Source organism: Mastomys coucha, unplaced genomic scaffold (assembly GCF_008632895.1).
Source record: "Mastomys coucha isolate ucsf_1 unplaced genomic scaffold, UCSF_Mcou_1 pScaffold15, whole genome shotgun sequence".
Taxonomy (NCBI): Eukaryota; Metazoa; Chordata; class Mammalia; order Rodentia; family Muridae; genus Mastomys; species Mastomys coucha.
In genome coordinates this window covers 118,384,127-118,402,379 of record NW_022196897.1, presented here as the reverse complement: position 1 = coordinate 118,402,379, position 18,253 = coordinate 118,384,127, and the positions used below count along the sequence as shown (strand labels likewise).

The window sequence follows — 18,253 nt, the reverse complement described above, 5'->3', positions numbered from 1 at the left end:
GTTACTATTCAATCGTTAGGTTCAGCCAACTGGAGACACTGGAAGGTTTGGAAGGTGGCAAGAAATTCTTGTTTTCATTCTTTTTGGGTTTTTTTTGGTAAGATTTACTTTTGTGTGTGTGTGCACGTGCGCTCTCACGCACGGGAGTGCACGCACAGAAGTGCACGCACAGGCTTGAGAGAGGGGGAGGGGAAAAGGAGGGGAAAAAAGAGAGAGAGAGAGAGAACACGCCATGCAAGTAGGTATCTACAGAGGTCAAAAAGGGTTTCAGAGTGAGTTCCCTTTTGGGAACCAAGCTCAGGTTCTCTAGATGAACTGCAAGCATGCTAACTTCCAAGCCATCTCTCCAGCCCCTGGTTGTTCCACAGCATCTCTGCTACTGCACAGGACAGTATAGTTCTAACCTCCAGGAACTTCTGATCCATCCTCAATTACTAGGGACAATCAATTCCATTCGTCTATGTTCTCATCACAAAGTAGGATGCCTTTCAAAGTGATACAACACAGCTTTGGAAGGGTGCAATGCAATGAAAACAACACCATTGCTGTGCCTCCACCTTTGATAACCTTGGCATTTCCAGGTTGGTTCTCCCTCAGTCACAGCAATCAGACTGCTGTGTTGAGTCTTCCATACACATAGCCAATTCCTTGCATTAAATCTTTTGAAACATTCACCAGTTCCTGTTTTCTGATACATTATATAATAATAATGCTCCAAATGAATGTTTGGAAGAGCAAAAGGCAAGCAAAAGGCACATAGCAGAAAGCCAAGTGAACCATGGTAACATGAACTGGAGTCTCCAAAGATGAATATGTAACTCATGGTTCTTAAACTCTACCTTCAGAGAAGTAAAGCTTCCAGCCCTTATATGGTATAAACTGATCCAATGTTGACTGTTGAAGTAAAGGTTGTGAGGCTTGTTCTGAAAAAGTAGAATATGATATTAGTAAAAAACAAAGCATTGGCTTTTTTCCCCTCCAACTAGTTTCTCCTTTTACAAGAGTCTACTAATAGACTCTAAATTAGATATTTCAATAAGAATTATAAATATTAACTTTCAGACCTGAAGTTTGAGTTAAACTGACCTGCTATCTACTAGGTATTAGTAGTAGTAGGCATATATCATTGTCACTATTTACATTTGTTATAATTTTTTTTTTTTTTTACATTGTGGTGCCTGTGTACACTTGGGGACCCATGCATGCCATAGTGCATATGTGGAGGGCAGAGGGCAGCTTGTGGGGTCTGTTCTCTCCTTCCACCATGTGGCTTCTAGGGACCTGAGGGGCCTCAGGCTTGGCAGCAGGCCCCCTTACCTACTCAGCCGTCTACTGGCCCTTGAACTGTTTCTTTCCTGAGAGAAAACAAATCGATCTCTGATGGCACTTACCAGAAGCATGCCTTCCCACAGCTTTCCTCAGGTCAGCTCTCTGTTCTCTCTCTCTCCACCTTCCTGAGAAGTTCCCACCACCTCTTCCTCTTTTCCAGCTTTGGAATCTTCCTCCTCCAAAACCTCTGCCTCTATATGCACCACTCATGTCTTCTAAAAGTCAACAGCACTTCTAAAAAAATTATATTAACATAATAAAGTGTCTGGGGGGGGGAGAGGATTAATGAACTGTGTTTAAGACTAGCACTTAGGCTTGCAAAGTTCCATGCTGTATGTGTTGTGTAGTTAATTCTTTTAAACTCCATCACGATTAACATACACCATAGACCATATACCATACACCATACTCCCCAGCCTTTATGCAGCACCAGTTTCCAACGAACCACCATGAGAGAAATCAAGACAGTTACATGAACCTGTTTGCAGTGTGAGACTATTATTGGGCAGTCTTGGTTGAACATAATCCTCGCTAGTACGATAGGAGGGAAACATCATAGCTCAATCTTCGTTGTATTATTTTTTGTGGCAAGCTGTCCTAAAATTATTCCGAAAGAAAATAATTCCACTTAAAAATTCCTATCCTACAGACACAAACTACTGATAGATTGATGCGGTGTGGTGCAATTCATTAGGGAAGCCTGTTCTAACCTTGAGGATTTAATTAATAAAAGGTTCGCAATAATAAAAATCAAGGTTGCTTGTGATAGCCCTGAGATAAAAACTCAAGTCTTCAGGATCTTCAGAATGAGACATTCCATCACAACACTACGTTCCGCCTCGATCCAACAGGATAAAATACTGAGAACGGTGGCTATTCCAACATCTACATAGGGAAGCAGCCTGAGAAAAGCCACACGCAATCCCTGACTTCATTCACGCCCCGTCTTTCTCGCGTCCTGCTTTCAGGAGTCCCGGAGCCCCCCAGCCTGCGACAGAGCCGTGAACGGTACGCACTCTCATGCAGGGCTCCGCGGACATTCCGTCTCCGGAGCCGCCCGGTGCCCGCGTCACTGCACACCGGGACGCGAGACGCAGGGCGGGGACGCCAGAGCACAGAACCCGAAGGCAAACTCTAACTTCGCTTGAAGTTCTTTTTTGGCGCGTCTATGACGCGCTTCTGCTTAAGGAAGCTACGCGACCGGGGGGCGGGATGAAGTCTAGCCAATCAAAGAGGTCAGAGAGACGGAAGTCGCCAGGCTCCCGGAAGCCGTCCCGAAGTCGGGACCGGAAAGCGGAAGCGGCGTGCAACACGTGGGGGCGGTGCCGGCGGAGGCGCAGGTCCCTCCTGGTCGTGCCGGGCTCCTAGCGGCTGGAGCCAGAACGGAGGTTAAAGACTGCCTGGATTCCATGGAGGCATCAGCAGCGGAGCCGCCGAGCTCACAGTCCCCGCATCTCGGGGACCACTGCATTCGTGACGGCGACTTCGTGGTGCTGAAGCGAGAAGATGTGTTCAAAGCAGTGCAAGTCCAGCGGAGAAAGTGAGTCTGGTTGCTGGCCTTGGGCAGCGCGCACCACCACCCAGATAATCACTCCCTCCTGTGTCCCATTCTTGGCTCTTTGAATCCCTCTCCCCAGCCTTTATTGCTACCACTCAGGTCTTCCTATCACAGAGGCCTTCCCACTGGGATCCTGTCGCATCCTTGGCTTTCGGGATCTCCTTTGCACGGTTCTTATCCTACAGCACTCGCCTTTACCGCTCATTCCCCAACTTTCTATTCTACCTTCTACGCCAGATTCTCTTCCCAAGAATTCCATTCTTGATACTCCCGCCCAGGAGGTGCTTTCCCGAGGGTTCTTGGGGGCCCTCTCTATAAGTTCTTACAGAACTTATCCAACCTTTCACATTAGGATCTCTTCCTTTTATCTGACTCTCCTCCCAACTCCTCACTTTCTTCATAAATTCAACTTCCTTCGTAAGAGAGAAAGGAGATGAGAGAGAAAGATCTCTTACACGTAGTATGGCTTGCAGGTAGGCAATCTTCTTCTCTGGACCCCAGTGGGGAAGGAAAATCTGTCTACTATAAGAAAAGAGAATTTACTACAATGTACATGGCCGGCTGAAACCCAATGTACATACCTGTGCTTGCTAATAACCAGCTGAAGCAAACATTTTCTGCCTCCCAAGTGGTGGGATTACAGGTCTGCTACACCACACTCAGCTTGCTTCAATGTTCTGACACAACTATTTAAATGTCCTTTTTATAACATGTTTTATTAGATGATCCTTTTTATTACCAATGAGATATATAGTATCTTTAGTTCTAAAACATGCTCTTTTTTTGTTAATTAGTTTGTTTGTTTGTTTGTTTGGCTACATTGAGAAATCCTGTCTCAAAAAAAACTAGTATTGATTTAAATTGTGTGTGTGTGTTTGTGCACTTGAGTGCAAGAACTCTGGTGCCCTCAGAGGCCAAATGCTTTTTGTTTCCTGGAGTTAGAGTTACGGCCAATTGGGAACCACACAACTTGGGTGCTGGGACCCAAAGTCAGATCCTGTGGAAGAGCAGTAAATGCTCTTAAGTGCTGAACCATTTCTCCGGCTCCCTAAAAAGTACTTTTTGGCAGTCATTTGTAAGCTTTTTTTTTTTTTTCCTATCCCTGTTCTTAGGAAAGCCATGATAGTAACTTTTTGTTTTATTTAAAAAATGACTTGCTGAACGCAGCTACATCCCAAGCCAGACTCCCTATCACCAAAGCGATCGTGGCTCTCCGCAGCGCTTACTCCTTCCCAGGAAACTGTAGCTCACTATTTATCAGATTGCCTCCCACACTTTCCTGACTGATGTCTTGGGCAGTCAGTTTGAGTGCATGCCCACCACCACCACACACACCTTTACACATAAGATAGGCTGGCAGAGGTGTGAAGTGAACCCAGCTTCAGTGCTTCATTAACACCAACACGCTTCAAGGGTGAGGATAAGGGGTACAAATAGATGTTAGTTACTGGAAATCCAGCAGAGAGGGAGAATTGGGAGTCAGGAGCACCTCCAGAGGACATGTGGTTCAAGTGACTTTTGATGGAAGGGAGATGGCTCAAAGGGTAAAGCTCTTACCCACATAAGCATGAGGTATGGTAGTACATATCTGTAATTCCAGCCTTCCTACAGCAAGATGGAGGCAGACACAGGAGAATCTCTAGAAGTTTGAGGCCACTAGCCAGACATATATACCAGCGAACAAGAGAGACCTTGTCTCAAAGAAAGATGGAAGGCAAGAACCAATATCTGAGTTGATCGAATTGATCTTCTGACTTCTACATGCATGCTGTGGTACCGAAACATGTATACATGAACATAACACACATACACACACACACAGGATGAATGAAAGTAGTTACGGTTTTTAAAGGATGTGATATACAAAGATATGGTGGGATTGAGAACTGAAAAGGAAAGATGAAAAGAGTGATGCAGGGTACAAGCAGAATTCACCAGGACAGGACAGGTCCCAGGATTCAGAGTTCTGTGCATGTAAGCTGGGCTCTGAAGCTTCCTTGGGTACAAAGCTTTTCTTTATGTCAACCATGCCATGTGATATAGAAAGCATCTACAGACCTGTATGAATTCTACAGCTTTAGCTCCTCACACAAACATGTATACGGCTGTCATTGTGTGTTATGTGACATACTCTTTCTGTGGAATGCACTACACACAGACACATCAGTTCACCTCAGAAATGGAACCCACAACAGACCAAAGAAATGACTACGGCAATGTCCAATTTGGTGAACCAATGAGGTTTTTATTGGAGTGACTAGCAGAAGTATGGGTAAGGGGTTATTTACAAGGTAGCTTTAGAAAGCCCATTCAGCATTGTTAACTACTCCAAGAAACCCTACAACCCTGAAGCTGTCTAGTGGCTCCTAAGTGAACTTCTCTCAGCAGTCTGACTGGTCAGTTGTCATTTCTACACACACACACACACACACACACACACACGGCACCCAGCAGCAACTGTTTATGCCTTTTTATTTTGTTAGATAGGAGACCCTCAAGAATCTTCCAGGTTTTATTCTCTAGACATGTGACCTTTTGCTTGTCCCCTGAGGTTGGTGAGTGTCTTCTTCCCTCCTAGAGGGAATATATTTCAATTTGGAGGGAGTGTTGTAATTCAGAGGAGCATCCTACAACATTGTAGCTAAGGCCAGTCTGGCCTGGAATTTGGCATCTTTCCACCTCTGCCTCCTGCATGTTGGGAGTAGTGTGTAGCACCACACTAGGTAACTGACTCTAGACCAGTATGTTTCCCTGGGCCTCAGATGTCTGTCCTGGGAGTCTAAGGGTTGTTGTGAGAATGAAGGGGACACTGCTGGCATCCAGTTGTTACACAACAGGTGTTAGCTTGCTTTCTGTGCAAGGAAAGGGTATCTGTCATGTGCTTGTCTTTGAAGTTTCTCTAAGGGACAGATCTCCGATAGGAAACCTAATGCCTGGCCCTTGGCAGTGCCTCATTGGTGCTTCATCCATTTCCAATGTGTAGATTACCAATAATGTATATTCTGATACAGGCTTTTTGGATTTGTTACTTTTCTAATGGAGTAGCCAATTAGACAGAGACTAGGGAGTTTTTAAAATTGTTGTCATCGGGGCTGGCGAGATGGCTCAGCGGGTAAGAGCACTGACTGCTCTTCTAAAGGTCCTGACTAAAGGTCCTGAGTTCGGATCCCAGCAACCACATGGTGGCTCACAACCACCTGTAATAAGATCTGACACCCTCTTCTGGTGCGTCTGAAGACAGCTATGGTGTATTACGCTGGACTCATCACATGATGGCTCACGGCCATCTGTTCAGCTACAGTGTACTCATACACATAAAATAAATAAAATATGTTAAAAAAGAAAAAAGAAAAGTAATACCCTCAAAAAAAAGTGTTGTCATCTCAAGTGATTATTTTGTTGGAGATTTTCTAGTACAAGTTGCTTTGGAGCATCACGATACATACTTATGGCCTTGGAATCTTGTCAGTCATACCTCTGTAGTGATCTGCAGAATCTGAATTTAAGCATCCTGGGTGACAATGCAAAATACAGTCAGACCTGTGTCCCACAAAAGGCATGTCTTCTTTTCTTCTAAAAGTCAGTGTTTTCCTGGCTTCTTTATAAATGTTTCTATCTGTCCCCAACCTGCTTCTTTCTAGTTCATTTGTCAGTTTGTCTTCACAGAAGTAATGCTGTTAACTGTTTATCGTGAGAACTCTTGAAATAAATTAGACTTAGTACACTTTTCATAACAGGAGTGCAAAAGAAATCAGTTGATCGGTTGCCTTTTCTTCCTCAGAAAAGTAACTTTTGAAAAACAGTGGTTCTACCTGGATAATGCCATTGGCCATAGTTACGGCTCAACATTTGAAGTGAGTGGTGGAGGAAGCCTTCAGCTCAGAAAGAAGCTGGAAGAGCCCACGTCAGGTACACCAGTGGGGTGAGATGGGTGCTCGGCAGACCTCCCGAGTAACGTGGACACTTTCCAGGAAACTCAGCTAAGATAAGGGGTGGTCCTAGAAGCTAAGGGCAGACGTGAGAGGCTGATGGGCTGGGTGTGGGTAGGGACTCGGGACAAGACGATTGCACTGCAGGCACGTAGGGAGAGTACTCACCTAGCATACTCGAGGCCCAGGTCTACCTGCAGCACTCCATGAACTGGACTAAGAGACAATGTTGGAGGAGTAACAGCTTTGAGACCAGCTTGAGCTATGTGAGCTTCTTATCTCAAAAAGAATCTTTCAGGGTGCTAGAGAGGTAGCCCAACAGTAAAAGTACTTGTTGCTCTTTTAGAAGATCCAGGTTCAGTTCTGAACACCCACATGGTGGCTCACAACCTTCTATAACTTCAGTTCCAGGGATCTAATGCCCTTTCTGAGTTCAAGCACCAGGCATGCATCTGGTACTCATACATGCATACAGGCAAAATACTCAAACACATAAAATTAAATATTCAAAGAAATTTGTTCTTCTTTTTGAGAAAAGGTCTCTACATTATTAGCCCCGAGCTTCCAGTGTATAACATGCTGACCGCTAACTCACAGAGATCCTACTGTTGGGATTAAAGGTCTGTGCTACTATGCACAGCTCTTTTAAAAAAAAGAAAATTTTCTTTTTTTCTTTTTCTTTTTTGGAAACATTGCAAAATAATTTCAAATCAGGGTGAGCAAGATGGCTCAGTGAGTAAGGGTACCTGTCACTAAGTCTGACAACTGAAGTCAGCTTGATCCTGAGACATGGTGGAAGAGCACTGTGTCCTCAGACCTTACATGCTCCATGCCATGCGTGAGCCCTTACATTTACACAAATACATGTAAAATTAGGTAATTAACATGTAATCTTTAATAATAATTTTATATCAAATTATCATAGAGCAATTTCTTTCCTTAGAGACCAAAGAAGCGGGCACTGATAATCGAAATATAGTTGATGATGGAAAGTCCCAGAAACTTACTCAAGATGATATAAAAGCTCTGAAAGACAAAGGCATTAAAGGAGAGGTAAAAATGGATTCTTTCCCGTCATCTGTATGTAACAATGTCTATAATGTCTATTTTAAGGTAAAATAGAATGTCAGTTAAAATGTATGTGCAGTCAAACACATTAGGATTTTGTTTCTTAGTGCAAGAATAATAGACTGAGTGGCCGTACTCAAAATACTAGTGGGAGAGAAGTTAACAGCTCAGGTTGTTTGATTTTAGCTGATCTTCATCTGTAGTCTCCCTTTCTTGGCAATCTCTCTTCCTCTAGCTTGGTCTAAAGGAACTTTGTAAACAGGGCCCTGGATTTCATGCCCAACACCAGGGGGGAAGAAGTCTAAATGGAGTTGTAATGTCTTTATTCCAAATCCTAAGAAGAGTGTAGAAATGCAGAGTTGATCCCTTGGACTTCCATGGAAGAGGGACTGGAGATCAGACCTTTGGCTGAGTGCTGGGGTAAGAAGGTGATGCTTCAGGAGATGTGCTCGCTTCTTTTCTTCCAGGAAATAGTTCAGCAGCTAATTGAAAATAGTACAACATTCAGAGACAAGACAGAGTTTGCTCAAGATAAATATATTAAAAAGAAGAAGAAAAAGTAAGTTGCATTGCTTGAAATGGTTGAAAATAGTACATATTTTCTATTCACTAAGTAAATACTACTAAAAATGAGATGTTTTAAATCTTTTTATTTCATATTGCCGTTCTGCTCTTAATTCTCCTAGATATGAAGCCATCGTTACTATCTTGAAGCCATCGACCCGTATTCTTTCTATTATGTATTATGCAAGAGAACCTGGAAAAATTAAGTACGCTTTGTTTCCTTTCAAAGTATAATTGGGGGAAATATGTCTTTAAGCGAGTCATGATTTTAAGTAAAATGAAAAGCTTGCTCACCTGCCTAAAGTGTCCTCCTTCCTCATAAATTGTAAGTCCTTTTACTATCACCTCAGGCAAACAATAGTCTTATCAACACAGTTCTTATAGAACAACTAGAAAAGCTGTTATTAAATGTCAGCCTTTTCTTAGCTAAACATGAGCGAATCTTTTTTTTTTTTTCTTAGCCACATGAGATATGATACACTAGCCCAGATGTTGACGTTGGGAAATATCCGTGCTGGCAATAAAATGATTGTCATGGAAACGTGTTCAGGCTTGGTGCTGGGTGCCATGATGGAACGAATGGGAGGTAAGATGATGTTTTCACATTCAGTAAACTACCTCAATGTGAGGAGAGGAGTCCAAGAATTGAACGTTAGAGAACTAGATTGAGTTTAAGAACAGGGAAGTGACCTCAGTAGACCTCTATGGCTCCTGTCCCAGAATCTTTCTGTGTGGTCCATTTCTCCCCAGTAAGACTGTGTTGGTGTCGTGTGATGTTGGCCTTTCCTGCTTCGGTGTCTGGGGATGATTCAAGAACTGCAGTTGTCTAATACCAGCTGATTTTAGTAAAACCGCTGGTATTTACAGTGTTGTCAGAAACTGAGGTGCTGAGGGGGGAGGCTTCTCGGGAGGAATTCTCTCTTGCAATTCACAAGCTGATCTTTCTGATTTCTCTGACTCTGTAGAAAATAAGAGCTTGCGTCCACCCTATCTGGTCATGAACAAGGAAAAAGCAAATAGGCTCAAATCATCTGACCTCTGAACAAGATCACTGGGTCTCTGGAGATATACTCTCTCTGTAGGGATTGGGATATCAGTGAGCTCAGGGCCACCCTCCCTCTGTCCCCTGTTGGCATTCTCCACCTTCTAGACATGGGATAAGAATTGTGTGAGGAGGTAGGCTTCAGAGTCTAGATTCCCTCCACTGTACAGATGTTTGTTTATTTTGTTTGTTCAGGCTTTGGCTCCATTATTCAGCTGTACCCTGGAGATGGACCTGTCCGGGCAGCAACAGCTTGTTTTGGATTTCCCAAATCTTTCCTCAGTGGTCTTCATGAATTCCCTCTCAACAAAGTGAACAGTCTCCTCCATGGAACATTTTCGGCTGAGATGCTGTCCTCAGAGCCTAAAGACAGCACCCCAGTTGAAGAAAGTAACGGGGAACTTGAGGAGAAACCGATTGCGGAACAAGCGGATGAAGACAGCATTGTGGATGCCCCAGAAAGCAATGCAGAACAGGGACCAATGGAAAGTATGCCTGGGGACCCAGAGAATAAGGAGCCTAAAGAAAAAAGAAGCAAGAGAGATCATGTAAGCATGTCAAGAGGCATTGTTCTCATAATAGCTTCAGAGCCTCTGTGTGCTTTAATTTGTGAGATTTAAGTTGGCTTTGAAACTTTAGATCCCCAGATGCTAACTGTCAGAAACCCTTAGGGAAATGGCTGTGTTTATACATGACTATGTGACTTAGTCTTTGGGCTAGAGCCTGGGGTGACTCTAGTGGCTGCTTCAGCAGTGTTGCAGTAGTGTGAGGGTTGCCGTTTGAGAACAAGCTTCCTTGTGTGTCTTCACCTTCCATATAGACCAGCCCCTCCTGTTGTCTACTGAACACCACTGTGCCTCTCTGATACATCAGGGCATTTTTGTTAATCTGGCTTAGTGCCGTCAGTACATTGGTTTCTTGCTGTTCTTAAAGATTCAGGAAAAGCAAAGGAGACAAGAAGAGCAGAGGAAAAGACATATGGAGGCTGCTGCTCTGCTGGGAGAAAGAAATGCCGATGGGTACGTTGATAAAGGATGCAGGGCACTTCACGGTGCTGCCTCGGTCTGCTCCAAATACAGCACACTTTGCACTGTCTGCCCTGATTCTTGTGAGAAATGAGATGGAGATTTTCTCTCAGTTGTTTGGGGGTTTTGGTAGGGGAGGGGGTTGTTTTGTTTTAAGAAAGGTTGGCACTTGGGAGGCAGAGGCAAACGGATTTCAGAGTTTGAGGCTAGCCTGGTCTACAGAATGAGTTCCAGGACAGCCAGGGCTATACCCTGTCTTGAAAAACAAAAAAAAAAAAAAGAAGAAGAAGAAGAAGAAGAAGAAAGGTTGGATGTGGGTGGGAGTTCTTGCAAAGGACCAGCGTTGTGCTCTCACCCTGCCCAGTGGCTTATAGCTGCCTGGAATTCCAGTTTCAGGGAGACCCAACACCGTGGCCTCTTTGGAAACCTGCACACTCATACACATACCTACATGCAGACATACACAGTCATAACTTTAAAAATAGTTAATTCATCAAAGCTTTTATTTTAAGGCTAGTAAAAATAAGTACTTGGTTGGTGGTTGGTTGGTTGGTTGGTTGGTTGGTTGGTTGGTGGTTGGTGGTTGGTTGGTGGTTGGTTGGTTGGTTGGTGGTTGGTTGGTTGGTTGGTTGGTTTTAAAGAAAGTCCAAGTCTGGCAGGGAGGAGAGTCAAAGAAATCTCAGCCTTCAGTAATGACTATCAGATAGGACTGTAGGGGTTGGAGGGGCATTAAAATGGCTATAATACTGGCCATTACAGAGCTAATGAAAACTTTTCGTCAGAGGCTAGAGAGGTGACTAAGTGGTTAAGAAAGAGTTCTTGGTACCTCTGCAGAGAACTGGTGTTTACCCAGATCACAGCTCTCAGGCACGCACACGCACACACACACACACACACACAAACACACAATAATACATCTTTAAAGAAAAAGAACACCTGTCAATGGGAGGTGGATTTGGGGGTATAATGTTGGATTTGCTTACAAGAATATCCAGTATATATTTGTCAGGCAGCACAAACATTTATAACCCTGTTTCTTAGAAATAAATAGCTCAGCCGGCAGTGGTGGTGCATGCCTTTAATCCCAGCACTTGGGAGGCAGAGGCAGGTGGATTTCTGAGTTCAAGGCCAGCCTGGTTTGCAGAGTGAGTTCCAGGACAGCCAGGGATATACAGAGAAACTCTGTCTCGAAAAAAAAAATTAGAAATAAATAGCTCATGATTTCATTGATTTTCTAGAATATTGTGTAGTGCCCTGTACTTTTATAGCTCACACTGGCCTAGTACTCCCTATATAGTTCAGGCTAACCTAGAACTCATGGCAGACCTCTTGTCTGGGCCTGAACATTAGAATTTTCGCTATGTATAATCATACCTAAATCACATGATTTAAAATGTGATCATTTTAAATACATTTAAAATCCATGCTCCTCTTGGAGGGCGTAGAATAATATTCTCCATTTTTTCTTGCAGTTTGATTGTGGCCAGTCGTTTTCACCCCACCCCACTGCTGCTGTCTTTGCTGCACTTTGTAGCCCCGTCAAGGCCGTTTGTGGTCTATTGTCAGTATAAAGAGGTAATGCTGAGACGAAATGGACAGAATTCCTACATCTAAATTTTGATCTTCGTACTGTAGCTTGAGATATGTCTAAGAGGACTCTGTTTTTGCCCTTAGCCTTTGTTGGAATGCTACACAAAACTTCGGGAGAGGGGAGGAGTCATTAACCTGAGGCTGTCTGAAACCTGGCTCAGAAATTACCAGGTAAGCGTTCTCACTGCCAGGTCGTGGAGTTGGTCTCTAGGGTTCCTGGCTTCTTGCAGCAATGCTGTACTGTTTTACAGTGGCAGTGGTGGAAATGTCTGCTTGTCACTTAGAAAAAGTAACCCTGCCTTCCTGGCTATCTTTTAATATCAGTACACATTCTGTAACTCTAGTCCTGAGGTATTTAAAATGCAAATGCCTAGTTATACTACCCTCAAGACCTTGCCATCTGTAGAGATGGTCACTGAAAATGAAGTGACCCTGTCCTCTGCTGCCACATCTTCTCAGCCAGTTTCAGGATTTACTGGTGGGGCGTGTGCTATTCCAGAGCACATATACTGGGGTGTATTTGTGTACATTCTCTCCTCCTCTACCCTCTCTCTGGCAGGGTTAGATATCAGACCCAGGATCTCAGGGAGACTGTGCCACTGAACCACATCCTCAGATCTATGCCAGTTTATTAGGGAAAGGGGGCCTTTAAAAAAATAAAAAGAGGCCAGGCTGTGGTGGCACACGCCTATAATCCCAGCACTTGGGAGGCAGAGGCAGGAGGATTTCTGAGTTCGAAGCCAGCCTGGTCTACAAAGTGAGTTTCAGGACAGCCAGGGCTACACAGAGAAACCCTGTCTTGGAAAAAACAAAAAATAAAAAAATAAAAAGAGGAAGTGGGATTAGTTGGGTGAGTGCTTGTAAAAGGGGAGAACAGCCTGCAGCAATACTTGGAGAAATTCTCAGGCAGGCCAGTGAGAGGCCGGGATAAAGGCTGCTCCACTGTCAGACCTCCTGGTCTGCTCTGGTGTCTGCGCTCAGTTTGATTGCCTCCGCGTGATCCCTGCAGCAGATCCCGAAGTCACAGCAGCTGGAGGGGCTTTGCTGCCTGAGTGCTTCACAGCCCGTTCCTTCAGGAAGGGAGACCGACTGGAGTGGGGCACTTCTGGGTTACCTTGTAGCCCACCCTGCTGCTTGTGGTCTCTTCCTACCACAATGTAACACTACCTTTTTATATGCCAAAGGTGACAAGAAGAGCCCTGATGGAGTTAACAGCCATCTGTTGTTGCTTCTCCATACATCCCAAACCGTGTTGTTGGCCTAAAATCAGAAGGAAGCCATCAGTGCATAGGCCAGAGTGCTACAGAAACCATTCACACTCCCCTCCCTCACACACTAGCATGCAGTTTAAGAGAAATGGAGCTTCATATGTTTTGTTTAAAATAAATAAATCCCCTTGTTTTTACACTTCCTTCTGCATTGTCCTATGAAAAAGTGGTCTTCTTAAAACTTAGTCATTGTAAATCATTAAGAGATTTATCATTTAAATTCTGATTTTTATTAGATTGTTGACGTAGTTTGTAAGAGTGCAGAAATGCATAAATGTCTGCGTTTTTTTCTGTCTTGGTTAGGTTCTGCCAGATCGGAGTCATCCCAAATTGTTGATGAGTGGAGGTGGAGGGTACCTTCTGTCAGGATTCACTGTTGTCTCGGACAGCCTTCGGGCAGACCCCAGCCTCAAGTCCTGCACAGGAGCCTTAGATTCACACAAGGCTGAGGAGCCCGCAGCTAAAAAACAGAAATGCATGGAATCTGCCTCTTAACTCTTAGGAGATTAATGTTTGTTCGAAGGCATTCTGCAGCTGGTAATTAAACTTTAAGTGTCATCACTGAAATTTTTTCCTTGTCCTAAGAGTGTGTGTACACCTGTTCCTGGGAAGAAGTAAGCCTTCCTTTTGCCTCTGATGCAGACAGAATTAGTCAGGGTGGCAACTCTGATGGGCAGTAATGGGTCGGTACAGAAGTTCTGCATCATGGCAGACTCAGGACTTAAAGGATCTGCAGATACCTTGGGAATGTCAACACCTTGAAGATGTTGATGTGTCAGTCTTTGTTTATATTTAAAGCAAAGATGAATGATACAAACTAGCTAAAACATGGTGAGCAGTGAAACGTGGTGAGAGGTGGCCTCCTCTCTCTTCCTCCTAAGCAATATGGATGTGAGCCTGTGAGATTTACTGTACCACAAATGTCTACTTAGTGCCCTGCAGTGGAAGAAGCTTTTTTTTTAGATTCTAGATTTTGTTATTTTAATAGTCAATGGCCTGGGGACGATCCAGGTTTTTCTTTTCCTGCCTCTCCCCTTTTGGTGCATAGAAAGGTTTGGTGGACGCTCCTTTGCAGCGAAAGCTGCTCCTTTGTTCTGGATGAAGTGATTAGAACTGCCATGTACTATTAAAACAAGTGGTGTTTTCCCCTCTGTAGACACAGACAAGCAGAAGCCTATATCGGTGTCGGTATGTATGCGTACACATAGACATATCTATATGTCAGCATGGACAGAATGTACTGCCTGTGATGGGGCAGAGAATGAATGAATGAATGAATACACGTTTATTTGAACTGTAGTAAAGACTTGTGCAGGACAGAGCAGCTCTTGGTGCGCAGCTGTCACTCCTTGTCAAGTGTGTTTCAAGTGCCTTCTGGGGATTTCTCACACTGCTCTGTACAGGTCTGCTGGTGTGGCGTGGGTGTCCTTTATCTGCTTTGAAAGTATAATCAAATTCCTTTACCATCTCCTTTGTAAGGAATAAAAATGTGTAGAGTAATTGAAGACTCTTGTCCCCTTGAGAGTCTTGTCATGTTCACTGGGACATGTACAGTGTTCTTGTCTTCATAGAAGCCTGGCCAGCGTAGAGCATCTTGGAAAAAAAATCGCTTTCCTAATAGCTTGTGCTGTTCTGATAAAGGCTGCTGTGGTTGCCAACTTTGGTTTTTATTCCTTTTTCTCTAAACAATTGCTTTTAAAGAATAAAATTTTCCTACTCTGAGTCGTAAGTCATTAATGATCCGATGCTGCATTTATTACATTGAGCTGACGGTGACACGTATCTATGTGTTAGAGAACACACTGGAATGTGCCACATGAAGTCACATTTAAGGAGAATGTAAGCTTGGACAGATGAGACTATCCAGTAGGGCTGGTCACTGTTAAAATGGTGTCCAGGACTTGTTCCATTCTCTGAATCATTCAGTCTGTCTTCCAAGGTTGGGTTCTAAGGTCTGAGCTACTGGCAGATCACTAGCAAATAACTCAAAAAACACAAAAGAGGAGGGGGGATTCGAGGGTGTGAGCTCAGGTCGAGTCATAGTGTGAACACATGAAAATAGGAGAGTGTTTGCATATTATTTGGAAGTATTGGTTGTGGACACACATGAAAATATGACTGCATGCTGTTTGGAAGTATTGGTTGTGAACACTGCAGCAGTGCAAACACTAGAAACGCCATCCTAAAACCCAAGATCTGCAGCATTCAGGCCTTCATCTTGTGATGTGTGCCATGCGGTGTCAGGAAGGAGAGTGGACCTAAGTAAGACCTGGAAGTAGCTCTGGGATAATACTTCATTTTTACTTAAAGAAAATAAAAGATTACATGGGCCAGCAGTATGGCTTAGTGGGTGAAGGTGCTCACTGCCTAAGCCTGGCGATTTGAGTTCTCCAGAACCCACATAGAGTAGGACAGAACCAGCTCCACAAAGCCAGCCTTTGATCACACACATTGTGGCCCACGTGTGCTCACACCCACACATCATACACAGGTTAGTTTTTCTAAGTTACAAACTTTACTTGCTCTTAACTATGAGCACAGGTCAGATTATAAAGCCGGACAACTACTTAGCAATGAACAAACTTATCTATCGTTATCATTTATAAGGTACCCACAGCCTTTTGATCCTTTATCTTTGTTTCATTGGAATAAATATTTTAACCAAAATCTGAGGTTTTCAAATGGGGGTTTTCTAAGGCTATACCAAGCCCAGAGTTCCATGTTCTCATTCCATGTACTTCAAGCAGTTTCTAAATGTTTTATTGTATGTATCTGGGTGTCAGTGATGGCATTTGCATGTCATGGTGTACACGTAAAGGTTAAAGGATAGCTCCGAAGAGCCAGTTTTCCTTTATGTGGGATAGCCAGTCTTGTGCAGCAAGTCCTTTTATCCCCGAGCCATCTTGCCAGTCCTAAAACAAATTAAAAAAAAAAAAAAATCACAGTAAGTACTACAGTGATGGCTCAGTGGATAAAATGATTGCCACTGATACATGATGCTTGAAGTTCCAGAACTAATGTAAAGCCAAACACAGTGATCCCAGTGTTGCAATGGTAAAATGGGAGGCAGAGACAGGACAAATAATGGAGAGACCCCATATCAAAAGTGAAGGAGCAGCGTCTGAGGTAGACCTCTGACTTTACGTACCTGTTGGTCATAGCACATGCACAATCACATACACACAAAAATGACTTTTAGAAATCACAGTTACATTCTGCCTTAGTTTCTATTGCTGGGATTAAGACACCACAACCCAAGCAAGCTGGGGAAGAAAGGGTTCCTTCAGCTTAGCTTCCACATTGCTGTTAATCATTGAAGGAACTCAAGACAGGAGCTAATGAACACAAGAACTTGGAGGCAGGAGCTAATGGAGAGGCCATAGATGGAATGCTGCTTACTGCTTTGGGTCTCCTGGCTTGCTCAGCTTGCTTATAGCACCACCCACAGTGGTCTGGACTGCCACGCACACTTTGCGTGACGGCGGTATTTGAGGCACAAACTTCAAGGAAAGTCAGTCTCCTGCCTCCGCATTGTCACCTGGTACCCCAAACTCAGAGGTAGCCCAGATATGTCCTCGTACTTGTGTGCTAGGGGACCACCAAGATATCATTTCTTAACAGCTAGAAAAAGAAAATTCGGACATTGCTCCCTGACCTTCACCAATGTTCCAATGTCCTAGTCAAAGCCTGGCTTGGAATGTTAAGTCATCCAAACTAATTGCCTCCAGCATTGTGGGTAGGGCTTTAAAGCTTACAGAAAGAGAGACAGCATAGAGATTCGAGCATTGAGCAGCAGGCAGTGTGCATTCAGCATTCAAGAATCGGCATTCAGCATTCGGACTCGCTCGCACTTGGACTAGAACCAGAACTTAGGTGGACTAGGACTTAGATCTATGCAGTCAGTAACACCAGTTGAGACTCAAGAGATTGAGCATTCGAAATTCGAGCATTCAACATTGAAGATTTGAGCATTCAGCATTGAGGACTCGAGATTCAAGCCTCTACCCTCTTGGCTGGCGCACCCGCATTCCCCCGGGACTCTGGTCAGGACCCTGCAGCTCGAACGTACTCGGAGCCTGGGGGTGCTGCACTAGTCCAGAGGAGATGGCTACTGTTTTAGACCTAGTGTGTTTTAGGTGGCCTCAGATGTACCTCAACTACTGAGCTGCCAGACTTTTCATTTCTCTTTTGCAACGATTGTAAAAGCCTCATGTCATTTTTGAGAAATACACTCAGACCTTACACCACTTGTGTCTAATCTGTTTGTCAAAGCCGAATCCCGTGCACACCTGGCCAGAACCCATCGTCCCCCGGAACAAGAGACCCCATAAGAAACCCCAGTCCGTGGCACTGGACTCTTCCCCCATCAATGACTAATTAAGAAAATGCCCTACAGGCTTGTATACATCCATCTGTGTACTCATCCTAAATCATCTGGTTTATCATGGACTACTGTGGTGCAATCAGTGAATGACTGATCATTTTTGAATAAGCTCAGAATCAATAGACACAACCATTTTTACCAGCAGTCACACTCTCTAGGCCTCCAATACATCTCTTGATCCTTCGACTCTAGGAAGGATGTCTGTGTTGGTGGTGTGGTTTGTTTCTCTGGTGTATTGATTATTAGTACTGCTGAGACAAAACACCTGGTCAGAGCAATTTAAGGGTTTATTTTGGCTTGTAGTTTAAGGGAGAGGCAAATATGGAAAGGAAATGGAAGTGAAGAGGAAATGGAGACAAGCATGGGGCGTTCCTAAAGAAGGCAGCAGCAAAGGCTGCTGTTGCTCTCTTTACCAAGTACAGGATCCAGCCCGGGGAATGCTGCCACCCATGTTTAGGGTGGGTCTTTCTTTCTTTTTTTTTTTTTTAAATGAAGA

General features: G+C 44.0%; 2 protein-coding genes across 3 annotated transcripts in view; one reads left to right on the top strand and one right to left on the bottom strand.

Annotated features, from left to right (window-relative positions):
* Positions 1-2,491, bottom strand: part of Mcm8 (minichromosome maintenance 8 homologous recombination repair factor) — a 30,971-nt gene extending 28,480 nt beyond the window's left edge. The window contains exons 1-3 of the mRNA XM_031372000.1: positions 2,346-2,491; positions 1,392-1,563; positions 840-923 (exon numbers count right to left, since the gene is read on the bottom strand). Of these exons, the coding sequence (XP_031227860.1) occupies positions 840-923; positions 1,392-1,539 (232 nt within the window). The 5' untranslated portion in view covers positions 1,540-1,563; positions 2,346-2,491. The remainder of the gene's footprint in view (positions 1-839; positions 924-1,391; positions 1,564-2,345) is intronic.
* A 123-nt stretch (positions 2,492-2,614) lies between these two features.
* On the top strand, positions 2,615-15,096 carry Trmt6 (tRNA methyltransferase 6). Of its 2 annotated transcripts, none has more exons than XM_031371998.1 (11): positions 2,615-2,869; positions 6,669-6,796; positions 7,760-7,869; positions 8,352-8,443; positions 8,571-8,654; positions 8,910-9,034; positions 9,686-10,038; positions 10,424-10,509; positions 11,988-12,090; positions 12,190-12,276; positions 13,677-15,096. In XM_031371998.1, exons 1-11 carry the CDS (start codon positions 2,739-2,741, stop codon positions 13,866-13,868), a joined length of 1,491 nt encoding a protein of 496 aa, XP_031227858.1. In that variant the 5' UTR covers positions 2,615-2,738; the 3' UTR covers positions 13,869-15,096. The 2 variants fall into 2 exon arrangements, with proteins under 2 accessions (XP_031227858.1, XP_031227859.1); XM_031371999.1 differs by having other exon boundaries at positions 2,616-2,869; positions 8,571-8,773.
* Positions 15,097-18,253: the final 3,157 nt, after the last annotated feature.